The sequence below is a fragment of the Puntigrus tetrazona genome, chromosome 3 (genome assembly GCF_018831695.1).
Source record: "Puntigrus tetrazona isolate hp1 chromosome 3, ASM1883169v1, whole genome shotgun sequence".
Classification (NCBI taxonomy): Eukaryota; Metazoa; Chordata; class Actinopteri; order Cypriniformes; family Cyprinidae; genus Puntigrus; species Puntigrus tetrazona.
In genome coordinates this window covers 27,178,051-27,202,031 of record NC_056701.1, presented here as the reverse complement: position 1 = coordinate 27,202,031, position 23,981 = coordinate 27,178,051, and the positions used below count along the sequence as shown (strand labels likewise).

The window sequence follows — 23,981 nt, the reverse complement described above, 5'->3', positions numbered from 1 at the left end:
CATCGCATATCATATCATCAGTTTGTCTGTTATTAAAAGGACGTTTTTGATTTGAACTGAATTTATTGTATCATGCAAAGAGAAAGAACGTCTAGTTAAGATACGAGAGGCATGGGACTAACACAGAAAAGGTCGCAGTTCAAACGTATTTACATGAAATTTCCATTAATTCGGATAACATTTTTGACATGCATATTGCCAGTCACGCGAAAATGAAACGGACACGATTTTTATGATAGCGCCAAGAAACCGACACCAGACTTATTTTTTTATAATCAGCGACTTCAGTCTCGTACTTTGCGACTACTTGTACTACTTCTAACCTGAATATTTTTTCGCATTTAACAAATTTATGTCAATTCTAACCTGTTTGAATACATGCATACATTTTGAAATACATTACTTATTTTAAATGTAGAAAAAAATGGCTATTTAATGAAAATGCAATGTTTTTTGACCATTTTTGCGTAATTGGTCGACTAAGACAAATATTTAACAATTATGAAGTTATTATACAGTTATTATATAGTCATTTTAGCATATTTACAAAAACAGTTTGTAGCAAAGCATTCAGTTGGTGTATTGCTACATGCATTTGATGTTTAAAACAGAATTGAAGAATTCTTTCACGGACTGCAGTTTAGCATCTATAAAACATGCATTGGACTGAATGTTGTCTTAAAATATCCTAAAATATTCAGATGCTGCCCAGGCACTGACAATAACTCATGCACTTTGCAATAGCCAGCTGCTATAGCGAGTCCATGAAATGTGAAGGATGGAAAGATATGAAGTGGAATGAAGGAAAGACTTAAGGTGTGTGTCTGTTTGTGTCTCATTAGTCTCGGCTCGTCCAGGAGAAGCACCACCTTCTTGTCGATGCAGCGTTGCCCTGCAGTGAGCATTGTGATGTTTCTTTCTGGTCCTGTATAGAGAATGTGACAGTGTGTCAGTGTTAATGCATTCTTCCTCTCCGGCAACACAATAATGAGGACTATATGTGTGACACTTTTCAGCTAGCTTTTAACAATGTGGCAGAGCCTCGGGTCTGGTTCTAGACAAGCCCACTGTCAACAGACTTTCGCCTCCAAGTTTTGCCCTCTTATGTGGAGGTCATGCTACTATGAGATTGGTATGTTCAAATATGTGAGTTATGAACATTTTACCTCCTGGGAAGTTCATACCTGCGAGTTGGAAAGCCGTAATAATGATGTCAGGCGCATTCGTATCACTTTGGTCATAGCGAGAATTTTCTGCATGAAATTCAACAAGAATTTTTAACTCCACATTTACAAAATGATTAGTTTCAACGTGACTAGTTTCAAGAACCACACCACAGGTTTTCAAATACACAGCGAAGCCATAGAAAAACCACTTTTGCTTCCACAAAGAGCCGTTTAGTCAAGTTTCTTTAAAGAACCACCTCTTCCTTAACCTTAATAATCTAAAGAAACTTCTTTTCACCACAAAGAGCCTTTTGAGAAACTGAAAATGTCTTCAGATGTTAAAGGTTCATTGTGGAACCATTTAGACAAAAAGGTTCTTTTATTAGTGATGGGTCGTTCTTGGACGATTTGTTTTCGTTTTGAACAAATCTTTAATATGTGATTCGTTCATTCAAAAATGCACAATATTCTATAGGTACTGTACTGGCCTTAGTTTGAAAAAAATCAGGAAATGAACTAATCAGTTCTCTCCGGATCTTATTGCATTGGTTAAAGCCTATTGGGCTGTCATGCGATGAACGAACGACTCAGACCTGAAGACTTAGGATAAGATAAGGAAAAGAGGTGAGGTGAGCTTATCATAGACTAATGAATTAATCTTTTCTGTTTCTCATAGCATTATAGTGTTGTATTGTTTGTTGTGTGATCAGCATTTGCACAAGCAGAAGATAACTTAGGGAAGTGATGCATAACATTTTAAATATGACTCGACAACGAGACTCAAAGGTCAGAGAAGGTAAAATGATCAGATCTTCCCATGGCTATCTTCTATGGCATTGGGAAGCACATGTATTTTTGTGCGGGTATAGCGCAAGTAGTATGAAAAATTCAGAGTAAGGTTCAGAGGCACTTGCTTCAGAGTATTATTAATTTCACTTTTGGTCAAATAGAGCCTTTACAACTGCAAAAAATACATTTGTAAGCCTAGCTTAGCTGACACATAAAAAATATAATGCATTACTTCCAATAACAAACACAATACTGTAAAGCGTTACTTTTTAAAAGTATTTTTCCCCAACACTTTTGAAGACAGCGTATAAGGTATTTTTTCATAATTTATTTCTCTTTAATAACTGTAATAACCAACAGCATGCCAAATATCCATTGATATTAACTTGGATTTAACCCTGAATATTCTTTTTAAAGAATAATATTCTAATTGGTTTTTGAAACATTGGGTCAGCAAGAGGATTGCTGCTTGATGTTTCAGGAGATAAAGCAGTTTGTGGGTTAATGAAGCAGGCTTCACCTCCTAGCCTAGTGAGTCAGTATTGATTACTGACTAATTACCAGCACAGGAAAGAGCCGTCAACCAAAGAAAAGCCACGGGTGAGAAGGTCTTAACGGGAAACTGCATTCTGTGTATCTAAATGATTCAATTAGGGGCTCTGAGACCACCATGATGCTAACTATAGCTACCATTTTGCCACAGTTATAATTGAATAAATAGAATTGTGCTGGAAATGTATCACTTGGCATTCATTCAGAACACATTATATATACATTATAAAATGCTATATTTGAAAAAGTTAAACTGGAGTGTATTCCGTTGAACTGCATTGGTAATGACGGGACTTGCATCCATAATTGTTTTAGGAAGCGCACCCCAAAATGCCTGTTGGGATGTTTAGCATGGAAGTAGATGTCTGTAGTTTTATCAGATGTGTCCTTTATTAAACTATAATCATAATAGCTGCAACTATCATCTTGTCCACTTCACGTTCATGAGCAAATTAAAAATGCTGGAGCCTTGTCTAATTTTGGCAGTATTTATTAAACATCTTTTCTACCAAGAGATGCACAATAACTGGTGTGTAAACCGATGTATCAGATCTTCCTCATTCCTTGTGCCATTCGCAGTGCCCTTCAAACTCAATTGAAGACTGGTTTTGGTCAGAAATCTCACTTTAGATGGAAGAATAGTCCACTTCAGAGGGTGCTTACGGTCGAATGCGATGCACCTGGTAATTTGTAGCAACAAACTGACCAGAAGTCATTCATTTTCAATGAGAGCTGACAGTTTGACAGAAAGCTCAATACTGCAGCCGAAGCAATGGAAGTCCTGCCTTGAAGTTCAAACACTATGTGGGTTTTAATGTAAACAAGAGGTTTTAAGGTAAAGAGGACACATTTATGAGTTTATTTGTTGTGTAGCTTATTTGGAATACATCATTATGAAATAATCTGGATAAACCCTATCGGAGACATCGATGTTTCCCCATTCAACTAGACAGCTGATATATTAGATGATTATTTAACTTAATAACACAGCTGCTAAGACGGAGTGAATTAACTTGCCTATAGAGGGTCTTTGGCAGCAGCGACCGTTAAGAACATGACACGGATGACCAAACAAGCACATGAGCGATGGCGCAATGCAGCAGCTACAAATGGTGTAGACAGCGGAGCTCGAATGATTCACCTTCTGATAGTAAGGTAACGCCGTTGTGTGTAAATGCCTGCTGAAAATCAACAGGAACGTGACTTGTCGACATCGAGTGATTAAATCGCGCTATAAGCCTATTTCACACATCCCACACCCGCCATATGTAAGCAGCGTGCAGCATTTATTTTTGAGCCCATATTAACGGGTTACATCATTCACACAGAGCAGTGCACCGCAGGAGAAGCATAGCTAGATCTATAGGTTTACAATGATTTCATGCTCTATAAAAAATGTATCTTTCGCAGAGTAAACTATTATAAACAAAAAATAAAAACGTTAAAGTTTGGTAAAAGGCTAGGTTTAGGTTAGGCACTGATGGCAATCCCTAATCCCTGTTTTACTTTTTTGAGTTTTTTTATTTGTCTTCTTTCAGAATAGTCGAAAGTAAACATTCTAATTACACATTTAAGTGCATATTATATTTATTTTTGTCTATTTTCTTGTACATTTCAAGTTACAAGTATTGGTAACACTTTAGTACAGGCACCATTTCTAACATTTCTAACTATCAGTTGCTTATTAACATGCATATTACTGGCATGTTGCCTTTTTATTAGTAATTATACATGGCCACCATGACCACTTTCTGCATACTTAATCTAACCCAATACCTAAACTTAGCAGATATCCTAATTAGCTGCTAATTAGGAGTTTACTGAGGCAAAAGTCATTCCACACAGCTCTTTCCCTTCTCATATAAACACACTGTCCATTTCCTGGTCTTATCAAGCCCCTCCACATACAAGAAGAAGAAGAAGAAGAAGAAGAAGTGCTCCGGATGTATTGTAAACAATGGCGTCGTCTATGTTGCTTATCAGTTTGAGCGTGATTGAGAAGCAGAGGATATAAGTGAAGAGGTGAATCTATTAGAATCATTAGAACACGGAATCACAATATGAATACATTTTTATGTGCACCCCTACTTTTCTCTTCCACTTCTCTAAAGCAGCACAACACGGCCTCACCGCCTTCGTTACATATTTGTGGGGGTGGAGTTTATCTGGGTTTGTGACATAACAATGTTGTAGTCCCCACGGGGCCATTTTTATAGAATTTTAAAAGGCTTAAAGAAATTTCACTTTGCAGATATTGTCATATTGATATAACAGCAGCATTACACACTAACTGGTGAAAAAAGTCAAATCACAATCAACCACTCCTTTAAAATAAAGTGTAACCAACTGTTTTTGCTCCGGCACTGAGCCAGAATTCTTCACCTCAGTAGTACTTAATATAATCTTCACAGTTTTATTCCTATCGATGTTGTGAATGTTTTAAAAGTGATTTTGTTTTTCTTGCTCTTGACGGTATCTGATTTATGGAGAGACAACGAGCGATATCAAAAATAACTTCTTTACAACCTTTAAATCTAATATGTCAACAAAATGAGACAAGAAAATTAATTTTGGCTTTATCCAAAGGCCGTTTATGCCCATCTAAATACACAGCGTCTCAAATAAACCTTTAGCAAACTTTTAACACAAAAACTATTGTATAACTTTTGTAAATGTATAGCGATTTACAAATGTTACGTAGCTTAAAAATTTGTGACAGTCAATAAATGTATAAATGAGCAATTCGCTGTTTATTAATAGTTAGTAAGCTAGTAGTAAAGCATTAATATATGCTTAATTACTACTGATAAATGTCTAGTAACATGCATGCTAATAAGCAACTAGTTAAGATACTCTAAAATAATGTGAAACCATATTTTCTATTCGGTAAAGTCTGACTGAATCCCGATGAGCTAAGTGCTGACATCCCTCGCGAAACGATATGCCATGACGATCAAGAGCCTCTCTTCTGATAACTATTTGATGACCACCGAAAAAGCCGACTGCTCAAAGAAACCTCTTCTGTAGAGCCGCAGTTCTGTCAAGCAACAGAACCGCTGTCAGCACTAGAGCTCGATGCGCTCCTGCTGCTGCAATTATCCTGCAGCAATCATTACGCAGTGCAGACGCACCAGCCATCAAGTGTTTCTGCGAGGTACTGGAGTGCTGTGGGAAAACATGTCTTCCTCAGCACCGTCTCTGTAAGTGGTTCCCTGATGTACTTTACATCCTGTGCTCTCTCTACAAGACAAAACCACTTGCTTCGATATCGACCGCCCCCCAACCCCCTTGTAATCAAATGAGACCTTTCCCCCATCGGACCCGTATTGGATGGAGACATTTGTTGCAGAGCTGTTTCCGCTCAATCCATAGGTCAGGCATGTCATTACATTTCATTAGTTCTGACTGTATCAGTGGATGGATGGAATAAACTCCTGTTGGTCAATCTTCTTCTTTGAAATCCTCAGATAAACAGCCACGCAGACATAAAGCCTTCCAGGAAATGCTGTTTTATCAATGACGCCGCGAACATGGTGACGTTTCTGTGTGGCTCGTGTAGATGATGGAGATTACGTCAAAGGTCTGAGAGACATAAATCTAGCCCGCGGCTCACAGCAGTGAATGATCACTTGGGTTTTTTTATGCATATTAAAAATCATACAGCGAGAGCCTGTAAGCCTCTTGGCATTTTCCCGTCGTCTGTGGATTATAGTACAAACTGCTAGCCGTTAGCAGATGGATTAGCTTTAAATATGACAAATGCAAGAATATTCCTTTTGCATATTGACACAGACTCCCGGTAAGATGTCGTTTGTTCCTGAAGATGTCATTTGCCATGCATGGCATTGCACTGTACATATAAACAATTCTACTCTGACTGAAGCATAATGAATACTTGTAGATCTGCGAGTGCTTGCATGCCCGTAACTGAATATGCAATTTTAAACAGCATGAATAATGAATTTAAATCTTTCAGAAACTAGTTAGAGAGTGATATTTTAGGGATATACAAAACAACATGTTTTTCAGTCGACTTGTCAATATATTTGGGTGCATTACCAACAGCTGGAAATTAACAGAAATTGTACATAGCATTAAAAAAAAAGAAAAAAACTCTGAGCTAAACTCCCATAATCCTCGTAAAAGATGGCGATCAATTGAAGTCTGACAGTAATTGACTTGAAATTTATTGTTGAAGGTGATAAACTTGTTACAGAAGCACCACTTTTATTGATGTTGTGCTGCTGCTTTAAAAGAGATGAAACAACTTTTCTGAGAGAGTTTAACACGCTGACTGTCCGGAAACACACAAAGCACTGCCTGTAAAAAGACTAAAGCTAAAAGACGACTTGTCAGCGGACGAATTCAATGAAGTGAGTGTGAAAATTGTGATTTAAGAGAGTTTACAAAACCTGAAGTGGCTATAGGTGAAGAAGCACTCATGATCTTATGGTTCGCTGAAGCATGCTGTACTATTACTGTATACCTTTGCAACTACATGTTAACTAGCAGTCTTTAGAGTATTAGTAGACTGTCTGCTTAATATCTTCTAACACTTTGTTTTGAAGGGTGCACATATGAAAAACTTTGCAAGTATATGTCAACTTATTCTACTAACCCTAAACCTACTCTAACAGTCTACAATGAGAGTTAGTAGACACGTAGTTGCAAATTAGTTGACGTGTAGTTCACATGTAGTTACTTATAGTTAGTAAAATGTCTAAAGTGGACTCTCAAAATAAAGTTTAACCACAATTTTCAATATAGAATATCCTTTATTCCTATTCAATTACAGAACCTACCAAATTCACAATATATCGTAATTAAATATGGCAAATTGTGTTTAATGCCACTATTAAAGATTTGCATAAAGGCATTTTGTTTAGCTTTGGCCAACTTCTTAAATGAAAATGAATGATTTCTTTCTGACAAACACAGATAATGGCTTCACCGCGCACCCAAATGAATAGTATGGATCATCACATTAAGCAAAACAAATTTTGCTCGCTGTTCTGAAACAGTAATTATTTAAAATATGTAAAAACCTGTGGCACTGGAGACACAGTTTTAACACTGTTTCATAATGAAAAATTATGTCATTAACAGCAACCGCGTTTGTTTATCTTTTGTTTTGCTCTTTTCTTAATAAAATGAACTGTCTTGGATTGAGTCCCAACAGATTTTTACATATTCCTGCTGCTTTATTCTAGCACAAGCCCTCTCTAAGTTTGCAGGAGGATGGTTATAAGTGTAATTTTAAATAGTTCAGTGCATCAATGTGCTTTCGTCTATATATGTGTGCTATTATATTATTAGATGTACTTTTATGTTTATGCTTTACAGCTGATTTAACTTGCTGTTCTTCTTCTCCTTCATTGTTGTTAACCGATTGAAATGCGGGACACTGTAGGTCATGTGATCTCAAAAATTATTTGCAAAAAGCTATTTAACAGAAAAAGTAAAATTTTTCGTTTCAAGTCCGCTCATACGCTTGGAGTTTTCATCTCACGAGACTGTACATCAATTTAAAAGGATTTATCAAAAGCACTATTCATTTTTTTTGGTGTAAAACTTTTTTAATGAGGGAAAAATTTTAGAGCGCAGCATTAAATGTGAGCTTTGATGAGTGATGACAAAACCTCGAACAAATGAAGCTCTTCCGAGAGTTACTGAGTTTTCTATGGGCCTGTGTAGATTAATCTGTCCGGATTTAGCTTTCCTGCAGTCATTTATCATCTGGCAAGGAGTTGCAATGCTTTCCTAAGTGTGATAAATCTACAAACCGTCCGCATTTACCAAATACTGTGTTTATCACAATTGCTTGGTTTTCGCATTTGGGTGTGCTTTGGTGTCCTCGACCTCCGCAAAAGGCTGTGTGGGGGGTTTCGGCCGTGGAAATTTGGGTGAATTCCATGCGATTTTAAGCAGGGCAAAACCACTCTTGGTTTGTCTGTAGTGAGCTATGTTTCCTTTTTGGTTCCTGGAGGACACATCCATGCTGACTGTGTGTTTTCGAAGGCTAGTTTTAAGTCTCAGAGGCTCTGCTCTGCTTTGATCTGCTGCGGAACATTAATGTAAGATAAACTGCGAAGCAAGAAGACTTATCGTATGAGTGAGCCGTTATTATTAAAGATAATCCTGTGTTAATGTTATGTAGCTTAAATTATGATTGAACAAGCTTACCCACCGTGATATAAACAGAACTGACAAGATCGATTGACCTATCGTGTCTCAGCGGTAATCTTAGGAAATCTGCGTGCAGGTTTCTTTCCTGGGCATGACTAACTGTTGAGAAATGGCTGCCTGTTCTCCTGCCTGACTTGAATATGGAGTAGTGCTGTTGGCATGACTCCCAGATCATGGGAAAATTGTGTAAGACCTGTGTAGGATCTTCCCTGCGGTGCCAGCTGAGGCCTTGTGACTTGCCTTAATGTATTTGCATCATCAAGCATTTGGCGTCGCTTGATAAATACATATAGCCGTAAAATTTGATGACAACAACACAACACACATGGTTTAACTAAGCAAAGCAGGAAAAATGAACCATCATTACGAAAGCGAAAAGAATCAAAACGGGAGCTGGGATCTGTTGTGTAATGGCATCAGCGTGAAAATGATCAAACGTTTCTTCCTCGTGATTTGCGTGCATATCAGAAGCATACAAGAAATCATATAAATAATTCAATGAACTACACACAAAAGCAGCCCAGGCTCATTGGAAAACACGCCTGTGGTGACATTTCTGCAGAGTTGTTTCTTGCTAAATTTGTGACACTTTCGAGTGGCGTTAAAAGCGGTTATATGTTGTATGTACACTGAAGTGTCACTGAAAGGATAAAGGGTTGCTTCACCCCAAAATTCGATTTTTACACAACTGTGTACGTAATGTGCACAGTAAAGTTATTTTTGTTTCATTTCCATACAAAAAGTATTCTCATAGCCTCATAACGTTATGATTTGAACCACTGATGGCAGATTGGGTATTCAGATGATACCTTTTTCAATACCTTTCTGCACTTTGATGATGAAAACTGTATGGTAGTCAATGGGACATTCACAAGTCTTCCGGTTTTGTGCTCTGAAGACTAACTAAACTTTTATGGGTTTGGAAGGAAATGGGGGTAAATGATAATAACGAATTTTGCCACTTGATAATAACGAATTTTGTCACAAAAATGCATTTGCTAAAGCAACCGTGTCATTTTAGTCTTCGTTTCCCTGGACTTGTAAATGAATGCTCCACATCGCAAGTGCAGAGCTTTACCGGGTAAGCTACTGAGCAAGTTTACTTTATCAAAAAAGCCATAGGTACGGAACCAATTATGTATTGCAAATTGGTTTACAAATCATGTACTATGGTAAAAGGGTTTAAGATGATATTTGTGGAAGAAATTGCGTGGAAATAAGTACCTGCCCCTGAAATCAAAATTTTTGTAAAGCTGTTGTTTTACTGTCACTAGTCATTTTATAGAGCAAATGGGAAGAATAATTTCTAACAAAAAAGAATGTGGCATAACAAGTGATGCATGTTTTTTTTTTAACCTTTCCTGTGTGAATCTCTGAATGATGTAGACATATTATGCACAAAACAAGCATATTCACTTGTGATCGTCTCAAACGGAATAATGCTGTATTTTAAGAGACCTTTTGTCAGACCAGCCCTGCAGGTAAAAGTCCAGTGTGAACTAAAGTCTCTGATGTTCTCAAGATGCTTCTGCATCTCACGTCCTGTAACTTTTCTATCTCCAGCTGCCCTGAAGCTCACAAAGTGGTAGAACAGCTTCTTCTTGTCTTTATAACAATCTGTCCAACACCTGCAGTACCTCTGAAGAGAGAACAACTTACGGTGTGCAAATCATATTACTGGCAAATATCAGGAGAGGCAGCTAAGAATAACTCTGGCTAATCTAAACCCTGATCAAATGAAGCTCTCGAATAAAAACACAATATGCTTCAAAACTAAATAAAAATGGTAACTTCGTTGATGCTTTACATGTACTTAGATGAGCCTTTAGGCTACACAGTATGAATTGATTTTGATGTTTGTTATATGTGTGAGGACAAGCAAGGTCTTTTAATATTGCTATATATAAACAGTTCTACCATGACAGCTCTCGGAAAGGTTAATATCGGTACTTGCTAACGCCAATGCATCCACAGGCATTTGAAATTGTAGGAAAGACTGCTTCTGCACACATAAAATATATGACATAACCCCCATATATAGCAAACATGAAATCACATAGAAGCAGATCTACACAGGTGGAGCTGGGGAAGGTGGTGGTCTTCTACGACAAGCACATACCAAGTATGCTGAGCATCACTTCACTGGATTCTAATGCATCAAAAAAAACTGTCAACTCTATTGACAGAGCATTCCTGTTGGAATAATAATATTAGTTTATTTTATAACATTTTTGAGCATGTCTATTTTAATGAACGCTTACAGTCGTATGCTTATTTGAAGTGGCATGTGACTCGATTGATATCCAGTTATGTCACGATTTTGTCAGTCACAGGGTCCTATTTCAGTTAGGATGCTGCGCTCAGATCTCTAAAGTGTCAGCATTAGAGCTCACCCTTGGAGACCAAATGTGCAAGAGTGTCAGCAGTATATGCAAAGGTAATGTGATTTTTCTATTGAATATCCACTCTGCATAGTTAAGCTGAGAAAAAGGTCCTCAAAGTGTCCTTGTTTGAAGTTTTCCTGAAGGCCTTTTGTCTTCTGCCCAGAACATGGAGTGGACTGTCAGGAGCTGGCATGATGCCCTGCATCAGAAACAAATTTCCCCTGTTGGAGTCAAATCAATTATTCATGAAGTTTGCATGGAGCATTGAGAATGAGCGCTGAAGTAAAGGCGAGATGAGAGGAGAGGAAATGGGTTTATGGATTGTGTTGATTGATAGATTTTTTTTTGTGTGCCAGCGCTGACTGGATTCCTTGCTGACAGAACAACAGTGCTTAAGCAAAGACTGTATGAGTGTTTCTTTACCTATGGGCATTTTGAACTTGTAGACCTTTTAGTCCTTGTAGACCTTTCAACCCACTACTTTGCGTTAAATTCTGCCATTTTTCTTCCAAAGAAAATCAGTAACAATATTTTATGGTCTCTTAACTAATCGTATGCATATTACTAGAATATTAGCACATATTAATGCCTCAAATCCCTAATCCTACTCAAAACATAAACTAAACCTAAACAACTATCTTATTATCCAATAATAAGCAGCATAATATTAATTTATTGAGGGAAACTTTATAGTTAATAGTGAATAAGTGTTCCCTATTCTAAAGTGTTACCAGAAAATTGTGATTTAATGTTACCAAATCTCAAATTGTGTTTATTAACAATATTTTAGAGAAACAACACACCCATATATTTGAAGAACAACTTAGTTGACTCCAAAAGATACAGTGAAAGGATAAAACTGATTTCATAGCTAGAATGTCATGTTTCATAAATACATGTGAAAAAGAAGTACATTTTATACTAGTTCCTTTTAAAATGAATGTCTATTACAAAAATAATATATACTTTAAAAGAATATAGTCTGTTAGAATATAGTATTTTATCATACATGTTATTAGACACTTAATTGCATGTGAGTTACATGAAAGGTTTAATTCGTATTATAGCTGAATTTTGCTTTTTGTGCTTTTTTAACCCACTTAAGTAGAACTTAAGTATGACTTTACATATAACTGCATAATTATATTAACTGAAATATGATATAAGTATACTGACAGATTTACTAATAAGTATTTATGGTGAACTAAAATATACCTCATTGACATGTGCTTAAATATATTTAAAATTACACATTTGAAGAAGTTAAAAATGTTGCAAATATTGTAGATTCTTATATATGATATCTAATATTGATCTTAAGTGGCCTTTTACTTCATTGATATTACATTATCTGTTTTGTGAGTTTGTTTGTTTGTTTGTTTGTGTGTGTATTAGAAATTGATTTTACGTCAGTCTTTTTCACTTTAGACATTGAAACTCAAGCCCGTCCAAACCTCGAAACCCACGAAAATGTGATGAGATTCAGTAGATCAGAAATCTCTTTCATCTCCTAAACCACCGAAAGACCAGTCTTCTGTAAGAATAATCGTCATACACTTCTTCTTAAACTCAGTCTAAAAGACAGTATTTGCTTGAATCAGTGTAAAGCCGCTTTCATGCAGTATCCACAGTCAATAAACTGAACTGGTTTCAGATTATTTGACCAAATCATTTGCAATGATTTGTGGGGAGTGGAAACGATTTCGAGTAACCTTTCTGAAGCCCCTCTGGGAAATTCGCTGCTTCCTTCAAGCTGCCCTCATGGGCAATCGGGATACTGATAAAGCTGTGAATGAAGAGGTTCATCAAGAAACAGGTGATTCATCGTGGCACGTTGATAAACCCTCACTCTCCTAATAAATATAGATGTATTGTCCTCCCACATGTTTGAAGTTTCTTTCATTGACTGAAATACCATCTGTCGCCTTCATTATCGTCACTCTTGACCCAGAAAGGTCATCTGTGGGGATACGTCTATATGGATCAGGCTCAATGTCAATAAAACCATAGCAGTTTCCTCCCATTTATCCCATTCTACTGACCCACTTGTTGTTGTTTACTTATCCTGATCATGCATTTTTCATGGGTCACCATTGGGAGTGCAGCCAGGGGATACGCCGGCCATTAGGAATTCTAATCAGGTGCGGTCGTTGCACAAGGAGAAAGAAATTTACATCCCATCATAGTTCAACCAGTCTTTGCACTGCCTGCACAGGCCCCTGGGTCAGCCGGAAAAAAATAGGCATGCTTTTTCTAGGCAGGGCCTTTTTAATATGCAAGATGGTACCCAGACTTTCATTCCCAGAATTAGCCTGCAGGAAGTTGGATACAGGTTTTCCATGCATGCCTAAACAAGCAGCTGTTGATCTGGCAAGTTGGCACGGAAGCGTGTGAGTTTGTTGCTGCACGGCATGGATAAACTTGAGGTTTTCTTAAAAAAGGAGCTATTCTGGAACTTCTGTTGTGCACGTTGCCTCCAGCTTGTAGCATCTACTGCAGATTCATTACAATCCACCCGCAGAGGAGAAATCGACTGCAAGATGTAAAAGTTTGGAGAAAATACAAGCTTTGTTCCATAACCTAGCAGGCAGCATTTTCAAGGAGAGCATCCTAAGCAGCATGGAACCTCATAATGTGCCAATTTTGAACACTTTATCAGACAGCAACTCATAATAGCTCTTCATACAGAGTTTTTGAAACGTGTGAAAGGGTCACTTTGATTTGTGGCTTCTATAGAAGTATATCCTTGCTTAATTATATTCTGTCAAGAAAGTTAATAGTATTTGTATGCACAGACCCATGCTGTAGAGGTAATTTTGCATTACCATGTTGCAAAGCTAACAATGCGGTACTTTAACATCGGCATAGGCAAAACAGAAATTTAAATATATTAAAGTTTCCTAACGGGATACATTTAGAATTCGATCAAAATAAGACATCTTAAGGCAATAATACAACAAACCGAAAACTCCATATCAGCAGGTGGCGGTAGTCCGTATTCATCATTCAAGATGGTAAACCACAACTAAAACACATTCTCACTCCCAAATCGTCACATGTTGACACTTGGTCAGGACCCAGGGTACCGCTTTACTATATTTTAGTTACATTGGAATAAAAAAATTGTGAAAGTTAGATAGCTAAAATATATGATTTTCAGTATAATTGCTGACTGATGAAGTTACTAGTTAATATATTACTAATGACAGATTTGTACATTGTTATCATATTACTTGACCATTTGTAAACACATAGTTATGTTTTGTAAATGATTAACAACATAATTAACTAATCACATAAATACCTTACAACTGGACGTTATTATCAAGTGTTACTTGTTTCTTTGTAACCAATATAGGTCAACAGAACTTGCAATCGTAGTTATCTAACAAAGCTTTTTAAAATGCTCAATAAGGCCAATAAGCCTGTGTCAGCTCTAGGTTTTAATGTGTTTCATATTATACAAATTCATACAAAATCACCACCATAGTAGTGTTTTTGCATGAGATTTTAGAGGGAAGCATAAAAGGCAGTAATGGTCTGATTTGAGGTCGTCTCAAGGTGGAGATGCATCTATCCGAGAAATACACTTGGGAATAGGAGGGATGCTAAAAGATGTGTATGTTGGGGGAAGGGTATATATTTCTGGATGATGTGGAGGAAACACAATATGTCCATGTCTCTGCTGTATGTTATTTAGAGCATCATGGTATGGACTAGCATTTCAAATGTTCATGTTCAGATGGAAACTGGTATAGATAGATAGATAGATAGATAGATAGATAGATAGATAGATAGATAGATAGATAGATAGATAAAGTTATTCTAGTCCTTAAATTCTCCATTTGCAGATATTACAGCTTTCAGAAGATGTTCTAGCTATAAGGTTTTGATGGAAAATTTCAACCCACGCCTTCTGTAGCACTTCCCAGAGGTGCAACCGGATTGTAGGGCATTTTTCTCTGACCTTACACTTAAGCGCATCCCACAGGAGCACAGTGCGGTTTAAATCAGGCGATAGTGCAGGCTAGTCCATCAAAGACAGTGCTCCGGCACCCTGTTTCTTCCCCAAATAGGTTTTGCATAGCTCAGAAGTGTAAGCTTTGGATCTTCGTAGTGCTGCATGATGAAATTTGAACCAATCAAGTGCTGACCACAGGGGATGGCGTGACGTTGTGAAATTGAACGATAACCTTTCTTGTTCCCTGCACTCCGTATCAATCTCCCAGCTTACCAGCACCAAAGCAGCCCCATACAATTACGCTTCACTCATGCCTGACAGAAAGCATCAAGCATCCTTTCATTTGCTCTGTGTGGCACTCTTCCTTGATTCAAATCCGTCAAACTCATTTGCACAGGGTACTTTTGTCAGTCACCCACCGTCCAGCGTTTTGCTCATTTATCGTTTCTTTTCCCTTCCAGTTTCAGCTTTTTAAACATTTCCAACATCCCTGAGTTCTTTTGTGTTTCTGCGCTTGAGTCTTTGTTAAGATTTGCCCTCTTTTTTTAGAGCAGTAGTGGACACCTTTGTATGAAATCTTTAGATTTATGTATAACTTGTGTGTATATATTATGTAGTGCTAGTATATGTACGTTCCGAAACTAAACCGCTAAATGATGAGATCCACAGATCCACTTTAGGGTTGAATTCTTAAAATCTTAAATCTGGGACAAAATTCTTGGGCACTCGGAATAATGTAATTTAACTATAAGCGCCAATTGCGTTTAAAAGTTTGTTTTCCTCAGTTGGCTGGAAACTTTATGACAAACCAGAACACAATATCTGGTTTAAATTGAATTGTAAGAAGCAGCAGTGTCACTTGCATTGCGTTATGAATTGTGTTCTGGCATATTTCAGAATGCACCAATGAATGATATCAAATTTGCTGTGCCAGGAGCGCTTGCATTGAGTCATAGATTGCTGGACAAATGTAGCGAAAATTCTGGGAAATCAAATGTTACCAGTAAAACAGTCTCCTAGCCCCGAAGAATATACTCCTACGGACCGCACACGGATTGTTTACTGGCTGCCTGATGCATATTTAGCACAAAACCAAAGAAAACTTGTTCTAATAAGATTGTCTGCCATGCAGCTTTCAAGAGTCACGGTGGACAATTTTTGTATGCACTCCCTCCTCCACCTTTCCTTGACTTCTTTACGCACTTTGGGTTCAGTCATTTCCCAGCTTGATGGTAAACATATTTCCTACTGGACCCAAATAAATGAAACTTGCTTTCATCTCGGAAGCGAACTTTGGACCAGTTCTGCTCGCTCCACACAAAATATACCTTGATTATTTCTCCTTATGAGAGGTTCACCTTGTTCAGCGCTGAACTGGTAAGCGATTCTAGATGCAATGTTGAATTGATTGGCCATTGAGATTCTCCGCATTACCCAGTCCTCTCGCAAATTTGTCTTTTTGATTGATGGAATTGGCGAGAATTGTAAAGATGCGGTATTCTGGAAATAACAGATTTGGAATGACCAACTTCTCTCCCCAAGGCTGCTATTGGCCTTCATCTGGACAACGTGCTGTCGGAGGGTTTCAGTCACTTTAGAAAGGCTCACCCATCTTGCTAAGAAAAAAAAATTGGTCTGCCAGTTAAACAGGCTTTGTTAGCTAATTAAGGAAATATGCACGAGGTGCCAGAATAACACCAGTAACTGAGAAGTCTCTGAAAGTGTTCTCTAATTGTGATGTGCTCTTTTTCAAATACATCATTTAGGTTTTTTATACTGTGCTTCTGAATAGAACTGAAGAAATATGTCTAAAAGCTGTGCTTTTACTCCTTGGAGAATAGCTTCAAATAGGACTAAGCAGTGACCTCAATATTTAGGAAATTGTAGGTTTTTCTCTTATTTTTAGCTCTACTGTATATCGTACATTAGAAAAACAGTAAAATGTTAAATGCGTGTACAATTTAAATGCTATTTTGTATTTTAATATATAAAATGCATTTATTCTGTGGCGACAAAGCGGTATTTTTAGCATCATTACTCCAGTCTACCGTGTCAAATGATGCTTCAGAAATCATTCAAACATGCTGATTTGCTGCACAGTCAAAATTTCTTATTATTATCAATGATGAAAGCAGTTGTGCCAATATAAGTGTTCATGCTTTGATGGGTATAAAATGATCAAAATAACATTAAAATAAAATATAATTTCGGTAAAGCTGTCACTTTTGATTTAACGTATTCTTGCTAAATAAAAGAATTTAAAAATCGTATCGAACCCAAACTTTTGAACAGCATTGTTTGTGTCCCCACCCAACCCGAATTGTATTGTCTGTACACATTTGTGCAAATTAATGGATTCGTTCATTGCAAATCGATCATTTAAAGGCACTATCACACTTTCTATTTTTGATATAACAATTTTATTACAAAATTTAGACCTTTTTCATCTTTCAGTGCTGCCATGCTTTTAGCATATAACAATACAGTATAAAATCTCAACCCAAAATGAGCTAATAAAAGCAGTTTTTCTTTGATGCTGTTGCAGCATTTAGATGTTCATGCTGTTTTCTGTACACGTAACATTCCTTGAAAAATACAAACACCTGCCGAACACGCCACAATTAAAACAACTTTGAATTATCAGCCTATTCTCGCGAACCGCTTGAACTGTTACGAGGTGTAATCAACATAACGTATCAGTAGTTACACAAGGAAAGAAAGAGATAAATAGAAGTACACTGCAAATAATGACAAATGTGTCGAGATCTGATCTTTTCAACAGCCCAAGGCACCCAGGCTTGAAATGTGTTGGCAATTATCAAGTTATTTTTTTACAAACCCACACACGCACATACACAGACACACCAACCCAAAAAAAAAAAAAAAAAGAACAAACGAAAATGCTTGAAGCAGGAGGTGATAAGACAACAAAAGCATGATTAAAAAGAAAAGAACGCTCAGCTTTGCTCGTTTTACATTCTACATCCGAAGTTCACAGTGAGTATCCCAGGCAGTGGGTAGATCTATCTAATAATCCTGATGGGGAACAGTAACCTAAGTGGTTCAGAAATCTACTGCGAGACTATATGGCTTCCTGTTCGAAGGAAGAGGTCAAATGATCCAGGCTGTAAAGATGGAAGTCTGAGCCGTATCGTGTTAAGTAGTTTTCCGGTAAGGCGTTGCTTTGCCCAACAGACAACCAGAGAAGAGCAGAACCACGGTGCCTTCAAGCTAAGACCAACATCGGCATACGCCCTCAAGATCCAGAAATAAATGACAAAAACGTGATTGTTTTAAGTGTTAATAGACACACGAAATATTGAAATATCTAGAAAATTCCAGTTGACTTTGATGTCTATGCTTTTTCTTGGTTGAAAATGTTCTTTAAGGATGAATGATTTGGTAACAGACACCTGGAAACTCATATCTCTCATTGGTTGGGAGATTTCTGTGCTCTTTTAGTTCAGTTGGCGACAGGCCTCAAATGTCCATTTCGAAGCTCCTCCGTAGATCTCAATGCTGGTTTCCAACCAAGAGAAGACGTTCCCCACTTGTGCTTTGCTGCTGCACGTGGCCAGGTTATAAATCTCTCCCACGGACAGCTTTCGGTCCCAGATGTGGAAATTCGCCATGTCACCGACGAACGCTTGAGTGGCGTCAAACCCTCCACCGAGAGTATCCTGCAGGTGGATAACATTTATTTGAGATGCTGATAAAATAAACGCTGAATGCCATCAAAGACATACGATTGGTCCCTGTTAACCTTCGAAGCTAATCTGCCCATAAATGATTCATATTTGCTTTTTATCCCTACAGGCGTCTTTGAAGGTCTCTGCATTTCAAATGGGTCTGCTCCTTGTTTTATAGAGTGTTTTAGAATGGACTCTTTTCAATGATATCTTCTAATTGGCTCTGTTGATAAACCTTTAGTTGCCTTCTAAAGGTGCTGTGACAAGCTAAAATGCAACCTCAAAACTAAATACAGAAATTGATTTATATAAAGATTTAGCATTAAAAATCGAAATAATTTGCCCCCACTAATAAGCATAAAAGACAATGAATAAAATATTAGCTGCTATTAGGGCCATATGATATTTATTGTCCAATATAATACCATAATTGTAAAATAAGATATGATATAGGCTACTTTAGTAACAAAACACAAGCAAAAGTGGATTTTCCCCAAATATCAGCATGTGAATGCGATCTCAAATGCAGCATTAATTTTATAAAACGGTTAACAAACGATAAGATATTTAGTGGTATGTTGAGTCGGTTTCATTTTACATACAATATTGTTCTGTTTCTGTAAGGAAAATCGTTCCAAACTAAGCTGTGCATCTCAGAGCAACACTGCAGGTGTTTCTTTCCAGAATTAATCCGTCGTTGAATTAATAATTTGAGTCAATGATTCATTCGCTTGCCTAACTCTTTTGAATGAATTGTTTGAATGAATGATTCAGTAATTCGCTAATTAAGCGAGAGAACTGCTGCCACCCGCTGGTCATATTTAGCGCCATATTTAAACAATCCAGCACAATATTCACCGTTATTGTTATCAAAATTATCGAGACATCACTTTCTTGCAATACCTTATAACCCTAACTGTAATGCATTATTGCTTTGCTTTATACATGCAGCGCTGCCTTTCAATTTATCCGAAAGTACCTATTTTGAAAAATAGGCAGCGGAGAGAAAGCCTACAATGTCTTAAAATACAGCTATGTGGGAAGCGCACTATGTATTGGAACAGAGCCACTGTGTATTCTTAACCCATCGTTAAATCACCGTTGTGTAACATCTTGAACTACCATGTCCCACTTTGCTTGAACCGATACGTAAATTAAAGCTGCATACCTGCTCTTGTCCCAGAATCAATACCCCTTGTGGTTTGATTGGATGGTAAGGGGCCAGACTGTCCCCATTTCCTCTCATTACGCCATCCTGGTAAGCTTCCCACACTCCATCTCGGGTTGTCCACGTGATGCAAATGTGATGCCATTTCCCGTCATTGATCAGGAAAGGCAGCTTAGCGACCTGCATCGAAAGAGGGGAAAAACGAGAAACGTAAAGACCAGTTTGCTTTAAAGGAACGAAAAGTGAGTAACTTGACATGAGATACAAACATGCATTTCTAATATTCCCTTTTTTCAATATTGTTCTGGTCAGCGCTTTTAAAAGCTACCTTGTCATTGATGAGCATTTCCATTGGGTTGTTTCCCCACTCGATGAGAACCAGTTCGTTGGCCTGTCCCGGGACCGCATAAGAGAAAGGCGTCCCCACTCCTGGAGAGGCGTTGGATTTGAGCCACATGCACACGGTGAAGGCGTACATCTCCGGCAGGCTCTTCTTGACTTTGGCATACATGTAGTTGGTCCTCAGAGGGAACGTCAGCTGAAATTTATCCAGTGGTCTGTTTTCCTTTTGGCCTTTCGTTAAAAAACAAGTACGTGATAATCAGCGTCAGTCAGAGACACACATTCTACAAAATCCCTACGTATCCGATGCATTCCGTGCTGCTTTTTATTTGCCTCCATCACAATGGAAGCAAAAAAACAAGGCATCGTGTGTGTTTAAAACATATTTCTAGGGAATAAAAAAAGCTTTTATTGATTTATTTGGTTCGTTTTGCCTGGGGAAAGACAAGCACTCTCATCCCACCTGGGAGCCTCCCTCCTCTCGTTTATTTCTACTCTTGCGTTTGATGCTCGAAACAAGTAATAAGAAGTAAAAGCCGAAATCAATGGGCATCATTACCGAGGTAGAGAAATAGTTCAATTCAGTTCTGTCACAGAGTTTACTAAGTTATTCCAAACCCACGCGAGAGAGACGTCTGCATGTTACATTAACAAATACAGCTTCCGGGGGACTTTTCGATATTAAAGCTAAATGCAATTTGCTGCATGCACTAAATGAAATAGACCAAGCCATTTGACACGAGCTGACACAGCAGCATGGTACTATATGTTCATTAACTTCTTGGAAGCGCTTAAACTAAAGTTTAGTCGTGCTTTGGACAACTTGGGTCGAGCGCTCTTCCATTGAGGCTGGATGTGACCTAACCTGATTCTAAAAGCATTATCAGTTGCATTTACATTAACCATTTTGAATTGCTTGGATCAATTAATCATCAGCGAGCTTTTTTCCAGAAGGTTCGATGCCCTCTTCGAATTCGATTTTTGTGCAATTTCGTAGCTCGAGGACGCAAAATCGCACACACACACACACACACACACCTATCTGCATCGAAAAGCTCAGCACAAACACACTGCAGAGCATCTCCGCACACACACACAAATGTAAGCAAACCTTACTTCTTCGGCTAGAAGTTAAAGCGAGCGAATGCTGAGTCTTATTAATGCCTATTAGGCTGCACAAGGCTGTGGGGATGTCACGCATTTTAATGACCGAGAAAAACGTGATTCACGTAAATGAAAATTCGCAAAACTCATGAGCTTGCAAACCACCCCGGTTCCCATCTGTAAATCACGCCGTAAAGCCGGTCGGGTGGAATTGGATATGCAAAGCAATGCAGCTCTGTGGACCCCCTCCTCTCCTGCGACACGCCAGCGCGCGGCGCCACGACGGCGATTTATTATCCACCGCTGGCGCCTCCGAGAATATTTTTTTCCGCGTGGAGAATATTTTTTGTACGCGATACGGTGGAGCAGAAACGCGGAAAACGGTTACCTTTCTCTAGGTCGGTTATTCTCTGGTGCAGCGAGGTGAGAGTGGACTCGACGCGGCCGCGCTGCTCGCTCTCGTTGCGCAGCCCGGGCTTTCCTTCCTCCAGACCGTTGACGCGGGACAGGACTTGCTTCTCCAGGTCGTCGATTTTGGTCTGCAGAAGATCCTTCAAGCTGTTCGCCTGGACGGAGTTGTTATTCCGGCTAAATTGCTACAAAAAAAAAAAAAAGCTTGCGTTTAAGTTTAGAACAAAAACGCTACAGTCGCTACCACAAACAGGTAGCTACACTAGAAGCAAAATATATATTCCATAACCGTATCATGTCAATATCAATAATTTCATAACTAAAATACAATTTAAAAAGTACAAAGGTGTTTTTTTTTTACAATCGTGTTTAAGGTTATTGTTTGTTGCATTGTTATTAAGAATCAAATGCGTTATGAGGATGCTCAATTTACGGAAAATAGCAAACTGATAATTACTCAACAACAAATACAGAAAAAATATTCAGGTAGGCTAGTGCGCATTTTAAGAGGGTTGCGCGCAAACGGTTGCGCCGCTTTAGACTGATGTAGGCTGTTGGGGAAAAAAATAGCTCAAAGTTACTAGAATCGCGACACCGTTCGATCTGAACGCGTTCTCGAATAAATCCACCGCGCTCGACGCGGAAGAAAGCGCTCCGGGAGAACAAACATACCTCCAGGTTCTCCAGCCTCTGTTTGAGCGACTGTAAAGTCCGCGAGAGTTGAGCCAGCGTGTCCGTCGGACCCCTCGACACGTCCCCCATCGTGTTCTTGGTGCCCATTTCCTTCCGCCGTCCGCCGACCCTCGCGTCCCCGGGCTCGGACGCGCTCTGACTTTCGCACCTCGTCAGCTTGGAGGTCAGTTCCCTGATGGTCTCCTTCTGGTTCATGATGGTTTCCTTCTGTTGCAGCACCGTCTCTCTCAGCTGCATGACCGTGCTCTTGAGATCCTCCCCGGGCACGCTGTTCTGCAGCGTAGCGGCGCATATGTCCATATCCTTGGGCACGGACGTGCAAATGAACTGCGTCTGTCCGAAGTCCTGGCTCATCCCGTCCGCCAAAAGACAAGAAAGTATCAAAAGTTTCCAGTGCATCCCTCTCGCTCCAGCCTCCATGGCGCGTCTGTTCCCGAAGTATCTTCTGGACGGGTGGTTTTAGCAGCTCTGCCTGACAGCTTGCGCTGGTTGTAATCTGGTTGTGGCGCGTTTGGGCTTTATATAGCAAGCGCGTCTGCGGCGGTGAGCTGCATCACGCGCCTGATCATGATCTCCCGCCCCTGGATATTAAAGCAGAAAAAAAACATCCAGTGAGTCAATAAAACTAGTTTTGACCCCAGCGGACGGATTTTCGGTTTTCTAAATCTCAATTAATTCCGGCACAATCATTTGGAGATTTTTTTTTCTCTCTTTATAATTTAAAGAGAGAGAGAGAGAGAGAGAGAGAGAGATAGGTTTGATAAACTTTGCCAACACGTAGGCCCATGCTATATGATAAAATAATATTGCCGAGTATGCATATAATTAATAATTAATGTAAAAAAAGGTGGGCGTTCATAGAAACTGCTGTTTGAACAAGTCATAACATGTTCCATCAAAACCAATGAGTAAAGTTACCAGAGCAAATTATGTTCTTAAACCGTCCGGTGTCCTCCTAGGAAAAGTAAAATCTGAAAAGAAACAAAGACTGAATAATTGCTCATCGTAATAAGCCCGGTTATTTTCCCACAGAAATCTTATTTATTATTTATCAGCGTTGCATTAGCTGGAAAACGGTCTCAAGCGATGCTAACAGATTACGCCTTTGTGTAAAAATGTAATAAAATCGATTTACTTTATTTTTTGTGAGAATCTAGAAATCTAGAACACCGTTGCTTAACACCCGGAAATGACTAAAAAGCATTTCCGGTTAACACAATGTAACGCTTTGCGGCAGACGCGAGCTTCTGCGGTGTGGAATGGACGGTCTAACGTTTCCGTATCGATTCGGAAACATTATGCTGCCATTTCCTGTCTCCACCCCCCCCCACAACCCCCGTCCACTTCGCTAAACGGGTGTCTGAAAAGATTCATGAAGACGGCGGCTTAATTAGCGATGAAGCGTGATCGCGGTATCAGAACGATCAATGATCCTCTGCCGCAGCACTCCGGCGGTTCTGCGTTCGAGGGGTTGGAGGCAGATGGGTGTAAAATCTATTTGCAGCAGAAGCTGTGGACTGCTTTGACAACGGGCGC

The 23,981-nt window shown here is 38.8% G+C and overlaps 1 protein-coding gene across 1 annotated transcript; it reads right to left on the bottom strand.

The window, feature by feature from the left end:
* Positions 1-17,439: 17,439 nt before the first annotated feature.
* Positions 17,440-22,954, bottom strand: nptx1l (neuronal pentraxin 1 like). The gene is made up of 5 exons (XM_043228372.1): positions 22,425-22,954; positions 21,730-21,937; positions 20,224-20,468; positions 19,896-20,075; positions 17,440-18,718 (listed from the first exon to the last, which is right to left on the bottom strand). Exons 1-5 carry the CDS (start codon positions 22,863-22,865, stop codon positions 18,497-18,499), a joined length of 1,296 nt encoding a protein of 431 aa, XP_043084307.1. The 5' UTR covers positions 22,866-22,954; the 3' UTR covers positions 17,440-18,496.
* Between the last annotated feature and the right edge of the window lie 1,027 nt (positions 22,955-23,981).